This window comes from Symphalangus syndactylus, chromosome 1, assembly GCF_028878055.3.
Source record: "Symphalangus syndactylus isolate Jambi chromosome 1, NHGRI_mSymSyn1-v2.1_pri, whole genome shotgun sequence".
NCBI classification, from domain to species: Eukaryota; Metazoa; Chordata; class Mammalia; order Primates; family Hylobatidae; genus Symphalangus; species Symphalangus syndactylus.
Genome location: NC_072423.2, coordinates 52,557,131 through 52,579,137, shown reverse-complemented (window position 1 = coordinate 52,579,137; position 22,007 = coordinate 52,557,131). Strand labels below are relative to the sequence as shown.

Genomic DNA, 22,007 nt, shown 5'->3' with positions numbered 1-22,007 from the left:
GAAATGCCACTGTGTTAGATGTCTGGACAATCAGCCACATAGACTTCTCTTAGTTGCATGCCCTCTCTCAATACATTATGTTTACTCCAATTCTAAATTCTAGTGTGTGTGTGTGTGTGTGTGCACGCAAAAATAAGAGACTTCAATGTGGACTGACATTATCAGTGATAACAATGTGGACTTGTTACTAGTGTCGATCATATACAAATAGATACATATATACACACGTTGATAGATGATACAGATATCTATTAGATACACTATATATAGTTTCTGTGATGTCATAGTATTTTAGAGGATATTCTCAGAAGCCAGACTTCCCAGATTCAGGTCCATATTCTGCCAGTTATTAGATATGCTACCTTAAGCAAGTTACCTTAACTTACAGTGCCTCAGTTGCTTTATCTATACAATGGAAATAAAAATTGTGCCAATCTCACAGAGTCATATGAGGAGTGAGGGCATGTACTATATTTAAAGTATCTAGAACAATGTCAGGTACATGATAAGCACAATAAAACTGTTTAATATTACTATATGGAATATACAATAAACTCTACAGTATATAAAATTATGCACATTTATTACAGTATATGAACATATACAACAAACTATAACACATTTCAATATAATGGTAAAGGCAAACAAAATGTGTTACTAAAGTAGCTGTGTGTTTACATAAACATATAAACAGTCTTTATAAGTATTTGTTATAAAGGTCACAAAAAGCTAACTATAAGTAATCTAGTAAAATATCATTTATATGGCATATAAATATGTAAAATGTATATGTATATGAGGATATATATGTGTGTGTGTATTTATGTTTATAGAAGAGCTAAATATAAAGATTCAAGTCACAGCCTCTGTTCTATGAAATGGTTGTAAAAACAGCCACAGCATATTATGGAAAATCAATATATTTTTTATCACCACTAAAATGTATGCTGACACTCTTGCCAGCATACATTTTAATACATTTAGATGAGAGATTAAAATGTTTATGTAACCAAATATATAGTTATCTATTTTTGTAATTAAAAAACATATTAAATTATTTACCATCATAAGTGGCTTAATGATTGAGAATATTTTAAATATTTTCCTCCACTACTACATATGAAATATAATTCATTTTCACAATTACATTCCTTATTAGAATTATTAGAATTCAATTGTTATACATTTGTTATAGAGCTTTAATGAGACTAAGTGCATGTATTCATTCTGTATATTCTATTCTAGTTAATAATTGATTATTGTTTTTAATAAAAGCTAGCAGAGGTATATGAAATATAAGCTTGTGCTTTTTTACCAACATAGATAAAATACTAATTACACTAGGAAGAAACTACTGAAGGCTTCTAAGAATAAGGAATCAGAAAACTTGACTGATCTAATATTAAGTATTTTATTCATGATTATCTCTAGACCATTCATCTAATTCCTTTCCTCTATGAAAATCTATTTTGTTTGACAACCAGAAAAAAACTCTCCACATCATACTGTGTGAGCTTATTTCTTACATGACTAAAATCTCATGATAATGAAAGTCATGGCCAGAGACTATAGTAATTCTGCCTCCTTGAAACTTAATGTTTTAATATTAGAACAATTTAACTGTAACAAATAATTTTCTTTTCAGTCTTTTCCCTTTTAAACATGGCACTTATTTATTTCTCAAAAGCTTTGTTATTGAGCTTTTATTTCTATCTTCAGAAATTGCTTGAAATGGAGACCCTAATCTGCTCCATATTTCATTTTGGTTTTCAAGTTCCAGATATTATCTATAAAGGGTCTCTACCATGTACCTCCTGATTTCACCTGCTATTGTCCTGCCTGATTAGTTCAAACTTGTATTTTGCCATTTCCTAAACTATGTAATAAGTCTCCCAGTTAACTTATCCACATCCAGTTTCTCTACACCAGTCCTGCCTATTAACAATTGCCAAATTAATCTTCCCATTTCTGAACATGTCATTTCTCTGCTTATAAATTTGCAGCCCTATCCATTGTTTATCAAATAACGTGTATGCTATTCAATCAAATATTTACAGTTTCCCATAAGACTGCTTAAAAACCACTCCCACCAATCTTCTCTTCTGTTGATTTTTTAAAACTTTTCATCTGCTCAAATCAAAGCTTACATTATCAGCATCTCTATGAAACTCATCATCTCAAACCTCAGTGTGCATGAGTGTAGATCCTGTTAAAAATTCATATCCCCAGGTCCCACATATCAGACCTAGAATTAGAATCTTTGGGGTGGTGTCCTGCAACATGTAGTTCAATGAGCTATTTAATGCTGGCTATCTGCCCAGTCTAGTGCTGTTCAAGAAAACATTGTGCAATGATGGAATTGGTCTATAATATTCTCTATTCAATAAGGTAAATACTAGTCATATGTGGCTATTGAACATTTGAAATGTGGTTAGTGTGACTTAAGACCTGAATTTTTAGTTTTAGTTAATTTTAATTAATGTTCAGTTAAACTTATACATTCACATGTGACTAATGACTACCATCTTGGGCAGTGCATAAGTGACAATCCTTTGTTGCGAGATCTTGAAAATATACTCAGTCATTCACTACTAGCAATACAGTAAACATCTTAATAGATAAATTGTTGTTTTATATATCACATTCCTTAGGATAAATTTATAGTCAAGTAATATAAATATATTTGAAAAGTTTTTAATAATTATCATCAAATCATCCCCCAGAAAGTTTGTTCAAGTTTAAACCCTCACCAATAGTTTATAAGAAGGTCAAATGATCTCATATTGGATACAGTATTTTGTAAAATCTTTCTCAATGTAGTAAGCCTCAAATAACAAGTTAATTCATTAAAATTTTATTTTGGTTAATGTAGGAGGTTGAGGTTTTTTTATGGTTATTGACCATGTAGTGGATAATTTCCCAAGATGGCTACCATGGATCCCTTCCCCTCCCCACTGCCCATTACATGCATGCCGCTCCTCAGATCAAGGAACAGTATTTCTCTCTCCTCCCATTGAAAGTAGGCTGGTTTTGTTATTTGCTTTGGTCAATAGAAATGTGGCAGAAGTGATGCTGTGCCAGTCCCAGAACAACAGGGAGCTTCCATTTCCTGTCTCTTGGAAGCCAGCTGCCATACAATAAAGCTGTCAGATAAGAAGTCTGACTACGCTGAGACCAGCACACTGTGAGGAAGCATAAGCCAGTCACATGGAGAGTGAGAGGTCACGTAAAGAAGCATAAAGGAGCATCAAGGAGCCAGGTACTTAAGTAAGGTTTTCTTGGACTATCCAGCCAGGTCCAGCTACCAGTTGAATGTCACTGAGTAAATGATCCTAGCTTATGCCAGAAGTAACAAAATAAATCACCCAGAGGTTCTTGGCTAACTGCTTACGCCATAGAATAACGAGTATTAATAAATCATTGTTGTATTAAGACACTAAGTTATAGGGGTGGTACATAGCAAAAGAAAACTGAAAAACATCTTATTTCTCCCCTTTGAACTACACCATAGCATTCTATTTACATTGATTTGTTGCTTAAAAAAAACAAATAGTTAATACTAATTTTAAGTAGATGTGTTGCAGAGTAGGAAGACTTTGGGCTCCAAAGTTATTTAAACCTACGTTCAAATATCTAATCTTCTCTTTACCAGTTTAATCATTAGGGTAAGTTTTATCAGCTAAAAACCTTGGTGCCCCATCTGCAAAATGGAGGTGGAACAACATGTCCGTGGTTCTAAGTAGTAAATTATTTATGGCCAGTTTCCTAAATTTTCCTGTGTATTTTTTCTCTCCACATGAATTCTTTCTTTGATGGGTACATAAAAAGAGTAATTTAATAGAATTTTGACATCTGAACATGTTTTGACATTTTTACAAGATAGTCTTAGCAAACTGTTTAAAAATATTATTTCAGGCCAGGCACGGTGGCTCACACCTGTAATCCCAGCAGTTTGGGAAGCTGAGGCAGGTGGATCACCTGAGGTCAGGAGTTTGAGACCAGCCTGGCCAACATGGTGAAACCCCGCCTCTACTAAAAATACAAAAATTAGCCTGGCATAGTGGCAGGCACCTGTAAACCTAGCTACACAGGAGGCTGAGACAAGAGAATCCCTTGAACCTGGGAGGCGGAGGTTGCAGTGAGCCGAGATTGCGCCACTGCACTCCAGCCTAGGCAACAGAGTGAGACTTTGTCTCAAAAAAAAAAAAAAAAAAAAAAAGACAACAACTATACATGCTTCAGTCCCTGATTATTTCAGTATCTCTGGAAACATCCTGACCTGTCACTTCCATGAACTCTTCCCTAATGATCTGGTCTTCTACCTTTCTTCAACCATTTTGCTCTCATAATCATGTTCTATGCATTTCACTACCAGCAACTGCACATCCTCCAAAATCTTGATTTCAAGCATCTCATTCGCTACACAACATCTCAAATTTCCCAGATCACTTGCTCTAGTATTGCATGTATTCTAGTATTCCAGTGAAATTTCTATCCCATTGACATTTATCACCCCTTGATTCTAACCCTCTAACCCTTTTGCACTGATCTCCCCTGCTCTTGCCCCACCTCTCTCATGACCTCACTTATATTCTTATGTGGCTAGAATTCCATGGCTTGTCATTTTAATCATACCCTTATATACCACTTCTATTCTTTCGACAAGACCCAAAATATGAGTAATTCTGTTTTTTCCCTTACTCTCTTCTACCCATGCCCCTATATAGCTGGACATAGAGATGAGCAATTATTTAAATGACTTCACTTGAAATCCAAAAGAGGTCCATTTTCCTGGATAATTCACTCCTCACTGTCTAGATTTCTACTTTTCACATCCTCTCCTCTTCTCAAACTTTCAACACCTTCTCAAACATCTTCAGTCTTGCTTTTTTTTTTAACTGATGAATTAGGAGCAAACAGAAGAACAATTCCATAATCTCCACCACTATTTCCATTTGCCTACCTCTATCTGATCCCTCCTGTCTGTGCTGCATTCTAAGGCCAACTTTTCCAATTTTGTACAAGAAATCCTACCTATTAATGCCAACGATATTGCTTCATCAATTCTCCTTCCTCTTTCCTAAATCACTATTTTCCTCTGCTACATGAATCTCATCAACATGTAAATATGCTATAATTTATCTGATTTTAGAAAAAAATATATAATAAAAAACTCCTGTTCCCATGCTCCCTCTAGCTCCGAACTCTTTCCCCTGCTCCCCTTCATAGCAAACTCTTCAATGGCCTTGCTGCTGTCATCCTGAGCACTCCATAAAAACCGCTCTTGTAGAGAACACTATTGACTTCCACCAGGCTAAATACAAATTTAATTTTCAGACTTCAGTATAATTGACTTATCACTTGATTTGACATAATACATTACCATAGACATATTGAAAAACTTTATTTCCAGTTTTATTCTAGTTCACAAACCCTCCTGCTTTTCCTAATACCCTGGCTGCTCTTTCTCAGTATCCTCTGTTGGTTCCTCCTCATCTGCCAGATGTTATAACACTGGAATTTCCCAAATCAAAGTTATTGGGCTTTGTTTGTTCAATCTACACTCACTACCTTGGTAGTACCTTCAGTCACATGGCTTCACACACTATCTGCCAATGGATGATGCTTGGCCTTATGTCTAGCTTAGTTCTTTGCTCTTAATTACACATGCCAACTGTCTAATTGACAAATCTACTTGAATCTCTAATAAACCTCTTAAATATACTTGAATTTCTAATGAAGAGCTGACAATTGAACTTCTAGTATCATACCTCAAATGTTTTCTACCCACAGTTTTTCTTACACTAGTTAATACCAATTCTACCCTACTTGTTCAGATTAAAACGCTTGGAGACATTACTGCCTCTTGACTTTCACGCTCCACATCGAATCTGTCAGCAAAACTTAAAATCTATTCATAATTTCACCTCTTTTCACTACCTAAACCACTATGTCTTTGATCCGAGCCACTATTTTCTTCTTTCCTGAAACATCCTTCAGAAGCTTTTGTTAAATCCAACTAAAATGTATACTCATAAGATGACCATCGACAACCCTTGGCATCAGCTTCTTCTAGAAACACGTAGCAAAGGAAACTCTTGCCAGCAGGGCAGCATCAGGTGTTTCTCTTTCATGGAAGCCCTTGCAGGGGTCATGTAGCAATTCACATAGTTAATTAGACATATTTTCTTTAGCTCTTCCTGTGATATAGCTCAGATACAAGAAAACAGTAATCATACTGGGTAGGTTGGAAACTTGCCAGAGAAGCCCCATGCCCCAAAAGAGACAAAATCTTTTATCACACCACAGTTAATAACTTAAGGTCCCCACAAAGGACATGCCAATTACAAAAATCATCCAACTCAAGGAAATCTAAAGATTCTAACCAGATATTTCTAGTCTTCTGATACAGTTTATCAATTGGAATCATTTTTGCGATAGCAACTTTGCCCAGTAACAGAGTTATCATTTCAATGTTAGCAGTTTTGTGGAGAGCAAACTCCAAAAGTTATTCAAAGGCCAATTTCTCATGCAGGAAGGAATACAGCTTTGTTAACTCCTTACCCACATTGATTTCTGTAATAACCTCCTACTGGTGTCCCTGCATCCAGTTTTTTTTCCTCTTCAATCTATCCTCAGCCCCCACGATTATGTTAAAATATAGATCAGATCACATGACTTCTCTGCTCAAAACCTTCTAATGGCTCCCCATATTACTCAGAGTAAAATTTAAAAGTTCTTAAAATGTAAGACTCTATATAACTTGGCTTTCCACTATCTCCTTAAACTCCTCTCCTATTTTCCTCTTCCTTGAACATTCTGTTCCAACCATGTTGACTGTCTTGCTGTTCCTACAGCTACTAGATATACACGTGCCTCAGGAACTTTTCACTGTATCCCTCTGCTACATGCACACATTTCCTTCACTTCTATTCAAATGATATATTTTAATAAAGCCTTTTAAACTTGTGATTCCCTAGTTCTAAAGGGAGTCCCATGTCTGGCCTTCTTTATTTCTCTTAATAGCATTTAGCATCTTCTTATATACCTATGGCCATTATTTTCTTTATTATCTGTTTACCCCCATAAAAGACAAAGATTTTTCTCAATTTATTCACTGTTCTTCTTCAGGAGGGCCAGATACATAGAAAGTACTGATTAAATATTGATTGAACTTATTGGATTAATGCTTATTCAAATTTAAATACAATTTGTTAGACAGGAATATTTCACTTACATTCCATTTTAATGTGACTTCCTTTACTTAACCCCTTTTTCATCTTTCAATAAACACAATTTTCTAAAAATTTTGCAAATAATCTAACTAGTCATTTATCTAAATATTTTAAGGAAGCGTGACATCCAATTTAGTATTTTCAAAATGTAAGGATAAGAGTTATTTTTCTAATCTAGTTATAAAATTTAAAGGATCTATTTCTTTTGTGTAAAATACTTATGATTTTTTAGAAGCCAGAAGGGATCAGCGTATGTGGGCGCATTGTTGGCACAAAGTGGATCTTCTTACATTTTGGCCTAGAAATAAACATATCAACATCTAAACGAGCTTCCTACAAATAATCTGACAGCTCTAACTAGTTAATGAGACATTTAAAAAATTTTTTCAACTATATAATGAATCGTGAAGATAGTTTTTTTTTAATCAGTCTCAGGGATGGAAGGACATTAGTATTTTCTTAACTGTCATTGATGTCTTTAACCCAGTGATTTTATTACTATTTATTCAATTATTTATATGTAGCCATATGGCAATATAAAATCCAATATTGCCACTGCACTAATATGAATTTTTGTATGGAGTATACCCTGAATAACGTCTATTGAGATCAAACAATTTTATAAATATAGCTTTGAGGTTAAACCTACTTAAATGCAGAGGAAAACTAAAAACTTGATTTGAGTTTTATGAATAAAGTAAGTTCAACAAAGAAATTTTAAAAGAATACAATCACAGCTTAGCAAATAATTCTGTATTTGAAAAACAAACATTTAACCTCATTTCCTGTTTTAGAGAAATTTCAAGGAGATAATTTATTAGCCTGAGGACCTGAACCTGTTCCTAATATAAATAACCCAAATGCATCTATTGAGTATTAACTAGTCAACAAGGATGTACTAAGCACCTATTGTATATCTGCTACTGTTATTTATTTTGGAGAATATAAACCATACATATTTAACTTAGTCACTGCTTTGACATAGCTTCAACCAAAATGGCTAGCTAACTAGAATCCTACAGAGTATTTAAGAAATATGTTTTTAGTGTCTATACATGCAGCATGTTGCTAAATTTTCACTATACAAATTAAATAGGATAACTTAAAACATCAAAACACTTCCAATTAAGAATGACCACAGATTGTCTCTAGGAAATGCACAGAAGTAAATAAATAATATATAGAATAGCAGTTAACTAAAAAATAACTTTAAAATTTACATAAGGTTTGAATGGTGGAGAAATGATAATAGTTGAAATACCCATTAAATCTACTTTTCTGATTGCCATGCAAAATAGCCTTAGTACTTAAATTTCCTTAGAATCTCAATTATTTTGGATACTTTACTATGAACTTACCCCCTCTGAACTTTGTAGCACTTTACCAAGGCCAGCTCAGTGATGGTCTACTAAGGAAAATGTAGCTTTCTTGGGAACAAACAAGTTCCCACATAACACTAAGACAGAGGTGTTAAGACAGGGGCTCTCTATTGTGGAGTAGGAGTTTCTGCTCACTTTCTCTATCTATGCAACCGTGGTGAGATTCATTCATTAAAAAATAAATTACTGTCTTCAAAATGCCATCATGCTTAATATGATAGTCATGGTTATCAAGCTTCGTTCCAATTTGTAAGTAATACAAATGTAGATGTTTTTATTTTACCTCATCTTGCTGTGAGTTTAGCAGCTGCAGCTTCATGTGCTTCATGTAGGCCATGGTAATTGGCATGTTGTAGTCAATCATGCTGGTCACCAAAGTGGGAGGTTTTCCATTATCTGTAATAAAACATTTTTAATGTGTAATGAAAGTGATACTGCATTCTACCTGTAATTTGAAAATGATCTATTTCTCCAAATTGAAACAGGATTTTAGATATCAAGGGTCTTAAAGCATGGTAGCATTATAGTTGGATGGTAGAAAAAATAACTAGTAAGGTTCTACAAAGGTGTACTGACACTGTTTAACAGTACTAATAAATTAATTATTTATAAATGCAGGGGAACTTTTAAACATCATGAGTAACAATAAATAAACCTAATGTGGTGACTAACACAGTTATTTGTATTTTTCTTCTTTGCTTTACTTTCTATATATATTTTTTGAATGCTGAAGGAAATTTGCTCAATTTTTTGCTTTTGGCCATTCTATTTAACCTTCAAGACAGGAATGAGCCAGCAAAAAATGTATCTCTGAGACTGATATAATCTCTGAGAGAAAGTCATATTTAGCTAAATAGTTTTCAATAATTTTAATGAGAGCTAAAGCCAAATCATAATTTTTATGTAAAACTTTTTAGTAAAGAAACTCCACATTATTCATAATTTTTAGAAATAAGGAATCAGTAGATTTAAAAAGACATTGATAGAAACCAATTTCCTTGCTGAATATATCTAAAATACCATGAAATACATATAATAAATGAAAATTAAAACATTATTACAGGGAAAAGTGTTATTTGCCACAGCTGAAACTGTCTTTCTTCTAAGAATGAGCACTGAATTACTTTGTAAGTGGATATTCAAAATTCACTGCCTCCTACTTGAATAAATGAGATGATCTGACTTGTTGAACTGTTTCAGTCTACCACATTTTTATAAAAATGTGAGATATAAATGGCCATTATGAATAAAATTACTTTAAATCTCACTATTTGACACTGAAGCTACCTTTATGATCTGTTCCATCTGGGTTTAAATGCATTCTTTTCTGGCACTCTGAGCAGCTCATTAGAAATCGTGTCACCGCTTCTCTTGGTAGGAAGGCATAGCTCTCTGAAATCTGAAATGATTCACAAAATATAGGTGTTATTATATAAGCTGACTGAGCATGATTTAACAGAAATGATCATTGTATTTCCAAATAAGACACGTTATTCCATAATGGCAGGAAGCACAATGAAAGCATGCATTGCATACCATGCATCATTTCAAGAAATATCTATCAAACTTGATTAGATGTCTTTTAATAAAAGCCAATAATGCCATGTGGAGACAAAAATCAACCACATCTCGATGGGCATCTGCTTATATTTTTGCATTTCTTTTAGGTAAAATAATCACAGTGTACAGATGTCCTAGTGAATTTTCCTTATTATTAAACATTGCCAACATTGTTTTTAAACTTACTGCTAGCACAATCAAATTTATATCCAATTTTAAATACTTTTTTTTTGTAATTCAGCCCCAAGTAGGAGCAATAAACTTTGGATTTTGCACAATGAACATTTCTTCATTGTTGCTTTTCAAAGTATTTTAAGTGAGAATAAAAAATAAATTCAAACAGAACTTATGTATGTATTTACTGCAGTGAATCATCCCTTCCACAGAAAATGACACACCTGGAAATGCATTTAGGCCACCTATTTCATTCATTTTATGTCAATTTTTTATAATGTATGTCCATAATAGCTCACACTGACTGTCAGAGCAAGCATTTTCTGTGGCCTATATAGAGCTTTGTTTTCAGAACCATGATCTACAATCAAGTTAGAAATCTATACTACCATTACAGTAATTTTATAAATACTAATTTTCAAAAACCAAGTTCTCTCATCAAAGCAAATAATTCCTTAAATGAAACTGATAGATAGTTGAATATCTTTAAATAAAAGCTGACAGTGACTCAGTGCTGCTAAGAAGTCTGATGCAGGGCTTCAGTTTTCCACCATAGCACTAACATTTTACATGAAATATAAGACAAGCAATAGGAATAGCAATAGGAGTAAATGAGTTGCAAATAAGACATAAATGCCACAGATGATTTCTTAGGTGCATCTATAGAAACACTGATCTATAGAAACCTTACAAACACTGATGTATTTTAAATTAGTAAAAATGAGAGAAAATGTGCAACAAATGTATAATTGAGTGTAAACGGGTGCTAGTTCTCTTAGTGGTGATGGAGTCAACTTTTGCTTAGCCATGCTATAGGAGCATAGCCTTGAGGAAACCCCATATACAAAGACCCAAAATTGTAAAGCTCATTTTTCTCTTAATTTAATATAAAATCACTTTGTACCACATAGCCTATCCTATTGACTTTAAGGGAAAAGAAGCCATAAGAATACTGAAGAGGAGAAAAAGGCTTACAATTAAAATCTGCCACTGATAATCCATATTCAGGTCATTAAAATTCAACACTCCTAGGGGTTGAGATATAGAACTCTTATTTTTAAATATAATATTGACAGAGTAAGATATCCAGATTTCAAAAAATACTGCTTCAGACTATGCAGTTATTGTGTGTGGAAAATGATCAGAACAATTCTAAACTATTTTGTGAAAAATTTTATATTATTTAATAAGAAAATATATACATAATTTACATTCTCATTCATTTTCTCTCTATAAACACATACAGTATATATGAATTTGAATCCTATTTTTCTATTTTTACAGAGGGAATAAACAATTTTACCTGATTTATTTCATTAGAGATCATTATTTTCTTACTCTCTGAAGACATATTTTATACTAATTCAGAAGAAAAAAAAAGTCTATAATGCATGCTCCATCCTTATATTTTATATTTCAAATTATATCAAGTTACAGTCCATTAGAACTAATGCGTCTGACCAGTAAATTTATTATCGAGTAGGATTTTAGGTAAAGGCTCCATTGGTTTTTCTAGATTTCTATTAAATCTTTTGTCTACTTTATAAAAGAGAAACATTTCACTGAAAGATAGATAGGTAAGTGCTGGAGTTGGAGAGACACTCCATCGGCTTCCACGGCCCTGATACTTTCTGAAATCTTCTCTTTTCCCCATGCTAATGAAGCACTTGTGTAGAAATCCCTTCTGGATAGATTTATCATTGACCTGAATCAATGATAAATTGATTTGTCTAGCAACATTTAGCCCCAAATCAATTTTTCTTGAAATTGTTAATAATCATATCACATTAGTTTTATAGCTTTACTCTGAAAAATACTACATGTAATGGTCAAAAATATGTTTGTGTTCATGTATACATGTGTGCATGAAATAATACAAAGCCCACTTCGTATCTTAGAAAATATTTTTAAGCAAATATTTTATCATATTATTCTTTCTGGTATGGCTCTAACATAGTACTTGCCATGTCACTATATATTACATAAGATAAAAGTACTTATTTAGGAATAGTTTTCTTGGTGTTTAGAATTCATGTTATAGGAACACCTGCCATGGCATTCCATTCCCCTTGAATCTTTTCTTCCCCACCTAATATTCACTGGGGCCCACAGACCACAGAGTCCTCCTATGCACAGGGAAGAAAGATCCTCCAAGCAGGCTTTTCACGTCTCATACTCATTTCTGAAAAAAAGTATTTCTCCTGTAATGCAGGTAAAGAGAAAAAAAAAAAAAAAACAACTTTTTTTCCCTATTCAGAATCTTTTCTCCCAGGCCTATTCGAAATTAAGAGTCCCGGAATTTTCAGGAGTCACCAAGATGGTGAAATAGGAGTTCCTAGCATTTGTCCCCTCACAGAAACATGAACTTGAATAACCACCCATGCACAAAAATACCTTCACGACAACTAAGGAATCCAACTAAGTAATTACAGCACCTGAGTAGAGCATAGAAATAAGAAAAGACTCAACGAATGAGGTGGAAAAGACGGTTTCACATTATATACATCAACTCTCCCTCAAACCCATGCAGCACAACTTGGAGAAAGAAGTTCTCCACATGGTTGAAGGAGAGTGAAGTGAGCATTCAACTTCAGCTTCACTTTGGACCCTAGCAACAGGCCCTCCATTACACTACAGGCACCAAGTATTGAAGCCGTTGAAGTTAAGTTGTTATCAACTTAAAATAGTTTGTTATGGCCGGGCGTGGTGGCTCACGCTTGTAATCCCAGCACTTTGGGAGGCCGAGGCGGGCGGATCACAAGGTCAGGAGATCGAGACCACGGTGAAACCCCGTCTGTACTAAAAATAAAAAAAATTAGCCGGGCGTGGTGGCGGGTGCCTGTAGTCCCAGCTACTCGGAGAGGCTGAGGCAGAAGAATGGCGGGAACCCGGGAGGCGGAGCTTGCAGTGAGCCGAGATTGCGCCACTGCACTCCAGCCTGGGCGACAGAGTGAGACTCCGTCTCAAAAAAAAAAAAAAAAAAAAGTTTGTTATAAGTTATTTTATGTAAGCCCTATGGTAACCACAAAGAAAAAATCTGTAAGTAGATATGCAAAAGATGAAGAAAAAGTAATCAAAACATACAACTACACAAACATCATCAAATCACAAAGGAAGAGACCAAGAAAGGAAGAAAAGAAAAATAGTCATAAAACAATTAGTAAAATGGCAAGAGTAAGTCCTTATCTATCAATAATTACTTTAAATACAAATGGATCAAATTCTCCAATCAAAAGTCAGAGTGGCTGAATGAATTAAAAAAAAAAACAAGAACTAACTATATGCTATCTACAAAAGTATCACATTAGCTATAAGTGGACACATAGGCTGAAAGTGAAAGGATAGAAAAATATATTCCATGCAAATGGTAACCAAAAGGGATCAGGGCTGCCTATATTTACATCAAACATAATAGGGTGATTGTTAAAAATTGTCACAAGAGGCAATGAAGGTCATTATATAATGATAAAGAAGTCAATTCATCAAGAAGATTTACCAATGGTAAATATACATGTACCTCAAATCAGAGCACCTAAATATATAAAGCCAATGTTAATAGAACTGAAGGGATAAACAAACAGCAACAAATTAACAGCAGAGAACTTCAATATATCCCTTTCAATAGTAAATAGATAGTTCAGACAGAAAATGAATAAGGAAACAGCAGACTTGAACAACACTAGAAACTGAACGAACCTAATGGACATATACAAAACTTATCACCCAACAGCAGCAGAATACACAAACTACTCACGTGAACAGGGAAGAATCTTCAGGATAGATCGTATGTTAGGCCACAAAACAAGTCCTAACAAATTTTAAAAAACTTAAAACATATGAAATACCTTTACAGAGCACACTGGTGTGAAACTAGAAATCAATAATAGAAGAAAAATTGAAAAATTCACAAATATGTAAAAATAAAAAACACACTCCTGAGCAAAGAAGAAATCAAACAGGAAATCCAGAAATATCTTGAGTGCAACAAACTGGGAACACAACATATCAAAACTTATGAAATACAGCAAAAGCAGTTCAAACAGGGAAATGTATAGCAATAAATGCCACATTAAGAAAAAAGAGCCAGGGGTGGTGGCTCATGCCCGTAATCCCAGCTACTTGGGTAGCTGAAAAGGAAGGATCATTTGAGGCTAGGAGTTTGAAACAAGCCTGGGTAACATAGTGAGATTCTGTCTCTAAAAAAGATTATAAAAAGTAAAAATTCGTTGGGCACAGTGGCATGCACCTGTAGTCCCAGCTACTCAGGAGGCTGAGGTAGGAGGATAGCTGGAACCCAGGGGTTCAAGACTCTGGTGAGCTATGATCATGCCGCTGCATTCCAGCATGAGTGACAGAGGGAGAGCCTGTTTCCTGTTTCTAAAAACAATAATAATATTAATTAGTTTTTAAAAGAAGAAAAAGGATCTCAAATAACCTAGCTTTATACCTCAAAGAACTAGAAAAAGAAGAACAAATTATGGCCAAAGTTAACAGAAGGAAATAATAAGGATCAGAATAGAAATAAATAAGGTAGAGACTAGAAAAACAATAAAAAAGATCAGTGAAACTGAGTTATTTATTTTTTGAAAAGATATACAAAATTGACAAAACTTTACCTAGACCAAGAAATAGAGAAGAATCAAATAAATATAATTATAAGTAAATGAAGAGATATTATAAATATCAGAGAAATACAAAGAATCATAAGAATCATGAACAATTATATATGCCAACAAATCGGATAACACAAAAGAAATGTATAAATTCCTAGAAATGTGCAGCATACCAAGACTGAATCATAAAAAGCAGGACATATGAACAGATCAATAGTGAGTAGGGGATCAAATTAGTAATCAAAAATCTCCCAATAAAGAAAGTCCAAGGACCTGACCGCTTCACTGGTAAATTCTACCAAACATTCCAAGAAGAATTAACAATAATCCTCCTCAAACTCCTTCCATCCCCGCCCTCCCACACACACAAAAAAAATATTGGGTAGGAGGGAACACTTCCAAGTTCGTGCCAGCATTACCTTGATACCAAAGCCAGACAAGGACACTACAAAAAAAGTTTACAGCCAATTTCTCTGATGAACATAGATGAAAAACTCAACAAAAACTAGCAAACAAAATTTAAAAGCACATTAAAAGGATTATACCCTATAGTCAAGTGGTTTTATCACTAGGATGCAAGGATGTTTCAACATACACAAATCAATAAATGAGATTCACCACATTAGCAGAATGAAGGATAAAAATGATATAATCATCTCAATAGATTCAGAAAAAGCATTTGACAAAATTCGACATCTATTCATAATTAAAACTCTTAACAAATATGTATAGAAGAAATGTACCTCAATATAATAAAAGACATATGTAACAAGCCCACAGCTAATATCAAACTCAGTGGAGAGAAAATGAAAACTTTTCCCCTAAAATCAAGAATAAGACAAGGATGCCCACTCTTGTCACTTGTATTCAATATGGTACTAGAAGTCCTAGTAAGAGTAATAAAAGGTTAGAAAAAGATAAGCCACCTAAACTTGAAAGAAATAAAATGTTCTTTGCTTACAAGTGAAATTATCTTATAGAGAGAAAATCCTGAAGACCCCACCAAAACAATGTTAGAACTAATAAACAAATCCAGTAAAGTTGCAGGATGAAAAAATCAAGATACAAAATCAGCTGAATGTTTATACATAACAATGAACTATACAAAAAAATAAGAAGAGCATATCATTTAAAATAGCATCAAAAATAAAATAAACTACAAAAACAATTCAACCAAGACGATAAAAGATCTATACAATGAAAACTATAAAAAAGAAAGAATAATCTCTGGCAAATATACCAAGAACACACAAAAAGAAGGGATAATCTCTTTAATAAATGGTATTTGGAAACTGGATATCCAAATGTGGAAGAAATAAATTGGCCCTTGTATCACACCTTATACAAAAATAAACTCAAAATGGATTAAAGACTTAAATGTGTGTGTATGCGTGTGTGCACACATAGAATGTGACAACCCACAGAATGGAGGGAGTTATTTGCAAACCATACATAATAAAGGGTTAATTTCCAAATTATATAAAGAACTCAAAAAATTTCACAGCAATAAAACAAATAACCTGATTTAAAAATAGGCTGCTATGTTTTGAATGTCTGTGTCTTCTTAAACTTTTTCTTTGAAACTTAATCCCCAGTCGAGTAGTGTTGTGATGTGAGGCCTTTTGGAGGCTCTACTCTCATAAATGGGATTAGTGCCCTTATAGAAGAGGTCTAAGGGGGCTTGCTTGTCTCTTTTGCCCGTCCACCAAGAAAGAAGGCACCATCTACATGGAATGATTCCTTATCAGACACTAAATATGCTGGTAGCTTGCTCTTGGGCTTCCTAGGTTCCATAACTATGGGTAATAAATTTACATTACTTTTAAATTATCCAGTCTAGATTATTTCATTACAGCAGCCTAAACAGACTAAGACATAGGCAAGAGACACGAATGGGCATTTCCCAAAAGAAGACATACAAATGGCTAACAGGTATATGAAAATGTGGAACATCACTAATCATCAAAGAAATAAAAATCAAAACCACAATGAGATATCACCTCACACCTGTTACAATCGCTATTATAAAAAAGTCAAAGATAAAAAGTATTGGCAAGGATGTAAAGAAAAGGGAACCCTTGTACACTACTGGTGAAAATGTAAATCAACCCAGCCATTATAGAAAACAATATGGTGGTTCCCCTAGAAATTGAAAATAGAACTGCCGAGTGATCCGGCAATTCCATTTCTGGGAATATATCCAAAGGAAATGAAATCATTATCTCAAAGAGATATCTGTACTCCTATGTTCATTGCAGCCTTATTCACAATAGCCAGGATATGGGGACAACTAGGCCAGGTATGGTGGCTCACACCTGTAATCCCAGCACTTTGGGAGGCTGAGGCAGGTGAATCACCAGAGGTCAGGAGTTCAAGACCAGCCTGGCCAACATGGTGAAACATTATCTCTACTAAAATTATGCAAATTGGCCAGGTGTGGTGGCAGGTACCTGTAATCCCTGCTAATTGGGAGGATGAGACAGGAGAATCACTTGAACCCGGGAGGTAGAGTTTGAAGTGAGCCGAGATTGTGCCACTGCACTCTAGCCTGGGTGACAGAGTGAGACTGTCTCAAAAAAAAAAAAAAAAAGATATGGGGACCATATAAGTGTCCACTGATGAATGGATAAAGAAAACATGATATAAAATATATATCAATATTTATTTAATTTTATATGTGTATATATACATATATATTTCATGTCATTACACATATATAATGAAATATTATTCAGCCCTAAAAAAGAAGGAAATCCTGTCATTTGCAACAACATGTATGAACCTGGAGATTATTATGGTAAGTGAAATAAGCCTGACACAGAAAGACAGGCATAATCTCACCTGTATGTGGAAATTGAAAAAGTCAAACTCATAGAAGCTGAGAGTAGAATACAATGGTGGCTCCAGTGGCTGGAGGGTGAGGAAAATGAGGAGATATTGGTCAAAGGGTACAAAGTTTCAGTTATGTAGTATGAGTAAGTTCTAGAGATCAAATATATAGCATAGTAACTGTAGATAATTCTGTAATGTATGCTTAAAATTCATTAACAGAGTAAATCTCAAGTGTTACCACATGTACCCACAAATGGTTACTATATGAGGTGATGGACATGCTAATTAGCTTGATCGCGGTAATAATTTCACAATGTATATGTGTATGAAAACACGTTGTACACCTAACATATATAAAATCTGTTTCTCAAGACAGGGTCACAGGGTCTCTTTCTATTGCCCAGGCTGGATTGCAGTGCTGCAATCACAGCTCACTGTAGCCTCAAAGTCCTGGGCTCAAGTGATCGATCCTCCTGCCTCAGCCTCCCAATTAGCTAGGACTACAGGTGTGGACCACTAAACCCAGCTTTTTTTTTTTTTTTTTTTTTTTTCGGTGAAGATGGGGGGTCTCATCATGTTGCCCAGTCTGGTCTTGAACTCCTGGCCTCCAGCAATCCTCCCACCTTGGTGTCTCAGAGCTCTGGGATTACAGGCATGAGCAACTGCACCTGGCTACAATTTTCATTTACCAAGTATGCCTCAATAAAGCCAGCAAAAAAGGAAAATATCCTAGACAAGCTTCATTACTGAAGTTCTCAGCATGGTGGCTCACACCTGTAATCCCAACAATTTGACAGGCTGAGGCTAGAGGATCACTTGAGACTAGGAGTTTGTGACAACCCAGCCAACATAGATCCTATCTCTATATAAAATTTTAAAAATTAGTTGTGCATGGTGTGTGTGCCTGTAGTCTCAGCTAGTCAAGGAGGCTGAAGCAGGAGGCTCACTTGAGCCCATGACTTTGATGTTGCAGGGAGCTATTATTATGGCTACTACACCCCAGCCTGGGTGGCAGGGTGAGACAATGCCTCTTAAAAAAAAAAAATTAAAAGAGTGTCCTGTCCTTGGAAAATTCTTAAATTATGGTATATTTGAATAATTACATTTCATAATTAAACTTTTATGATGAAATACTGTCATTTGATTCTGTGGGCATCCTTATTTAACCTAATTCAGAGATAGCATTGAAAGCTTATGTGCCAATCCTCTTCTAAATTGAGGCCTATGCTAAGTATCTCTATGACCCTTACCCTAATGAAAGGCCTGTTCTCATTTGCTGGGAATTAATGTTTGAAATGTTAAATCAACTTTAAATAGATGTTCATAAATGGTGATAAAACTCAGGGACAAGTCCCTCAAGGTAGCCCATTTATCAAAGTCCTAATATCTTTCTTGTAATATGTAATAGCAGCCGCAAATAAAATCTAGAAGGAACAGAAATTTAAAAATATTTTGATTCAGATACTAAAAATACTATTCTACTAATATTGCAATTAACTATGTAAAATACTATAATCATTCATAAATGTCATAAATGTCTTGGACCCAGTTTTCCAATGTGAATATTCTGCTTCTAGATGGAAATTGGATTTTGAATATACAGTACAGAACATTTTCTAGAATATTGGTGAGAACAATATTTCACTTGAAAATGTATTCTTAAAAATATTTTTATATTTCAGAAAGATAAAGAGTACTTCCTTAGAATTTGTTTATGAACACAGAAACACTGTCCCTTGATAGTGATAAGATACAAAATATAAAGAATGGATGTTAGTCTTGATCCCTCTTAACTAAGCACTAAAAAAAATCACAACTTCCATGTGACAAACCACATGTTAAATATATTGCTCACAATAGAAACAAACATGTTAAGGATGAACTAGAACACAGCCACATTGAACCTTAAAACTAATGACCTAACATTATTTATCAAGTAAATAATTATGGGGAATTTATTTCTTACAAATGTTGTTTTCTATGAATCTAGATTTGTTTTCTTATGTTTATATAATGTTATACTTTTCACTGTGGTTTTACTACCATTATTTTAGCAAATGGTTAAAACAGATTTTCCAGTAACGTTTTGATAAATTGGTTGACTGCTGTAAAGAGATGAAATGCAGAGGGCAAAGTAAAATGCTGGAAGTCAAACATGGATTTCCCAAATACTGGTCTATTTCTGTAAATTTAATGGAACATAGGTGGCTTATCCAACAGAGAAGACAAATGCTAAGGGCCCAGGGAAAGCAGACAAAAAAAAAAATTTCAAGAAACCCAAAGTATCAAAATGTCATCACAGAAAAATTCAGTGTTTGTTAAACTATCTTCAACTTGAGTCATGGGAAAGATTTGTTATTGTTATTATTTTTTAACCTTGAATTGAGAGAGAAGGAAGGAAGAAACTAGCTAGGCAAATAGGACAAAGAGTCATTGGCAGAATTTCTGCTCTAACAAAGAGCAGCCTGGAAGATCAGGCTGCAGACATAGATAAGGAAGCAAGTTCCAGCACAAAGATGGAGCCTCCTGTGTCATTAGCAAGTTTCACATGCATACAGTGGGTCCCAGTAAGCACTGTGGGCCCTAGTGAGCACATTCCTTTCCTTTTTTGGACATACTCCAATAAGGAAGCTGGAAGCTTACATGAAGGTGGTGCGTGCAGCTGCACCAATAGAAAGAACTACCTTGGGCCAGTCACATCCACCATGGCCAGGCACATCACCCAAGCTGGAGTGGAGTAGCATAATAATAGCTCCCTGCAACCTCAAAGTCATGGGCTCAAGCAAGCCTCCTGCCTCAGCCTCCTTGACTAGCTGGACTACAGACACAATCTACCATGCACAACTAATTTTAAAAATTTTGCCCACCCCCCTCCCCCTTAGCACCTGCACAGTGGGGAAAACATAAGCAACATGGAGTAACTTAGGCTAAAGACCTGCCTGGGCAATAAAAGGTTGGGGTGGGGACTGCCAGAGTGTCACACCCTATGCAAATGACACATCTAGTCCTAATAGGTTTTTTACGCCCTATGTAGATGAAATACTCCCTCCCCAGTAACTTGCTTATAAAAACCCTTGCATTTCCCTGAAGAATGACAACCCTTTTTTGGGACTTCTCTCTGCAGCAGAGAGCTGTTCTCTTTCTTTTGCCTATTAAATTTCTGCTCTAATCTCACCCTTGGTGTGTCCACATTCTTGATTTCCTCAGCAGTGAGACAAAGAATTTCAGTGTCACTCCAGACAATGAGGCCATTTCAGAATTATCTATGGTTGTGGAGTGGGGGAATTTGGCACAAGGTACATTTTTCATAACTTACCACTTGTAAAGGCCTTAATTCATTTGAGTATTGGGAAACACTGATAGTGTTTTCAGTGTAAATATTACAGCCTAAGTCCTTTAGGCATGGAATTCATCAATAAAACAGAAAATAATAGATTAAATTATTTCCATAAATTAGAAGTAGAAATGACCTCTACCATCCAAAAAGTATAGTAATACTTCCATATAAAAGTAATTTAACCACAGCCTCTTTTGATGGACTGAACAATAAAATCAGCCTCTGGAGCAATAACAGCACAACATTAGTGATCCAGTGACAAACTTATCCACCTGCAGAAAGCTCAATGATCAAGTTCTATAAAGGGCATGGTTTCCTATCTTCCATCTGTGGGTTATAAAAGAAAACAACAAGCAAACTCTTGGGAATACCTTACTGAAAATCTCACAGACAAATATACTTGTCTACTTGCCAATGTTCTGCCTTTCAGAAGAAAAAAAATGGTACTTTAAGAAGCCCTACAACTATAAAGCCAAATACTGGCCATTCCTGAGTATTACTAGCCTTCACCTTAAAACAATGCAGTTAAGGTAAACATATAAGTTATCCAAAAATCTGAAATTTTAAAAGCAACCACAAGCAATCTAATTTGCAAAACTCATCTTGTAAATTCAATAACATATAATACTAAAGTTTTTTCACATTTTCTTTTTTAGTATCAGAGTCTTCAGAAATAAATTACCTTTCCAACTTGGATCTGAAGTAACATAAAGTTAGAAAAATTAAAGAAGTTAATTAATCAAAAAAAATTTAATAACAAATTGTTGTTTTGCTCTATTTTTTCAGACTATGTATCATAAGTATGTAATGTAAATTTATCTCCTTAACTCAAGCCATAAAATAGTGCAAATTAAGAGAAAAAAACAACAGAAAATAA

The 22,007-nt window shown here is 34.6% G+C and overlaps 1 protein-coding gene across 11 annotated transcripts in view; it reads right to left on the bottom strand.

The window, feature by feature from the left end:
• The window catches only part of NOL4 (nucleolar protein 4), a 380,020-nt gene that overhangs the window by 250,844 nt on the left and 107,169 nt on the right, over positions 1–22,007 (bottom strand). For 8 of the 11 annotated variants that reach the window (XM_055234872.2, XM_055234862.2, XM_055234915.2 and 5 more), the window contains 2 exons: positions 9,902–10,013; positions 8,898–9,010 (listed from right to left, as the gene is read on the bottom strand). In XM_055234872.2, the coding sequence (XP_055090847.1) occupies positions 8,898–9,010; positions 9,902–10,013 (225 nt within the window). Of the gene's footprint in view, positions 1–8,897; positions 9,011–9,901; positions 10,014–17,802; positions 17,872–22,007 lie in introns of all 11 variants that reach the window. The other 3 variants (XM_055234844.2, XM_055234854.2, XM_055234866.2) reach the window with 1 other exon arrangement.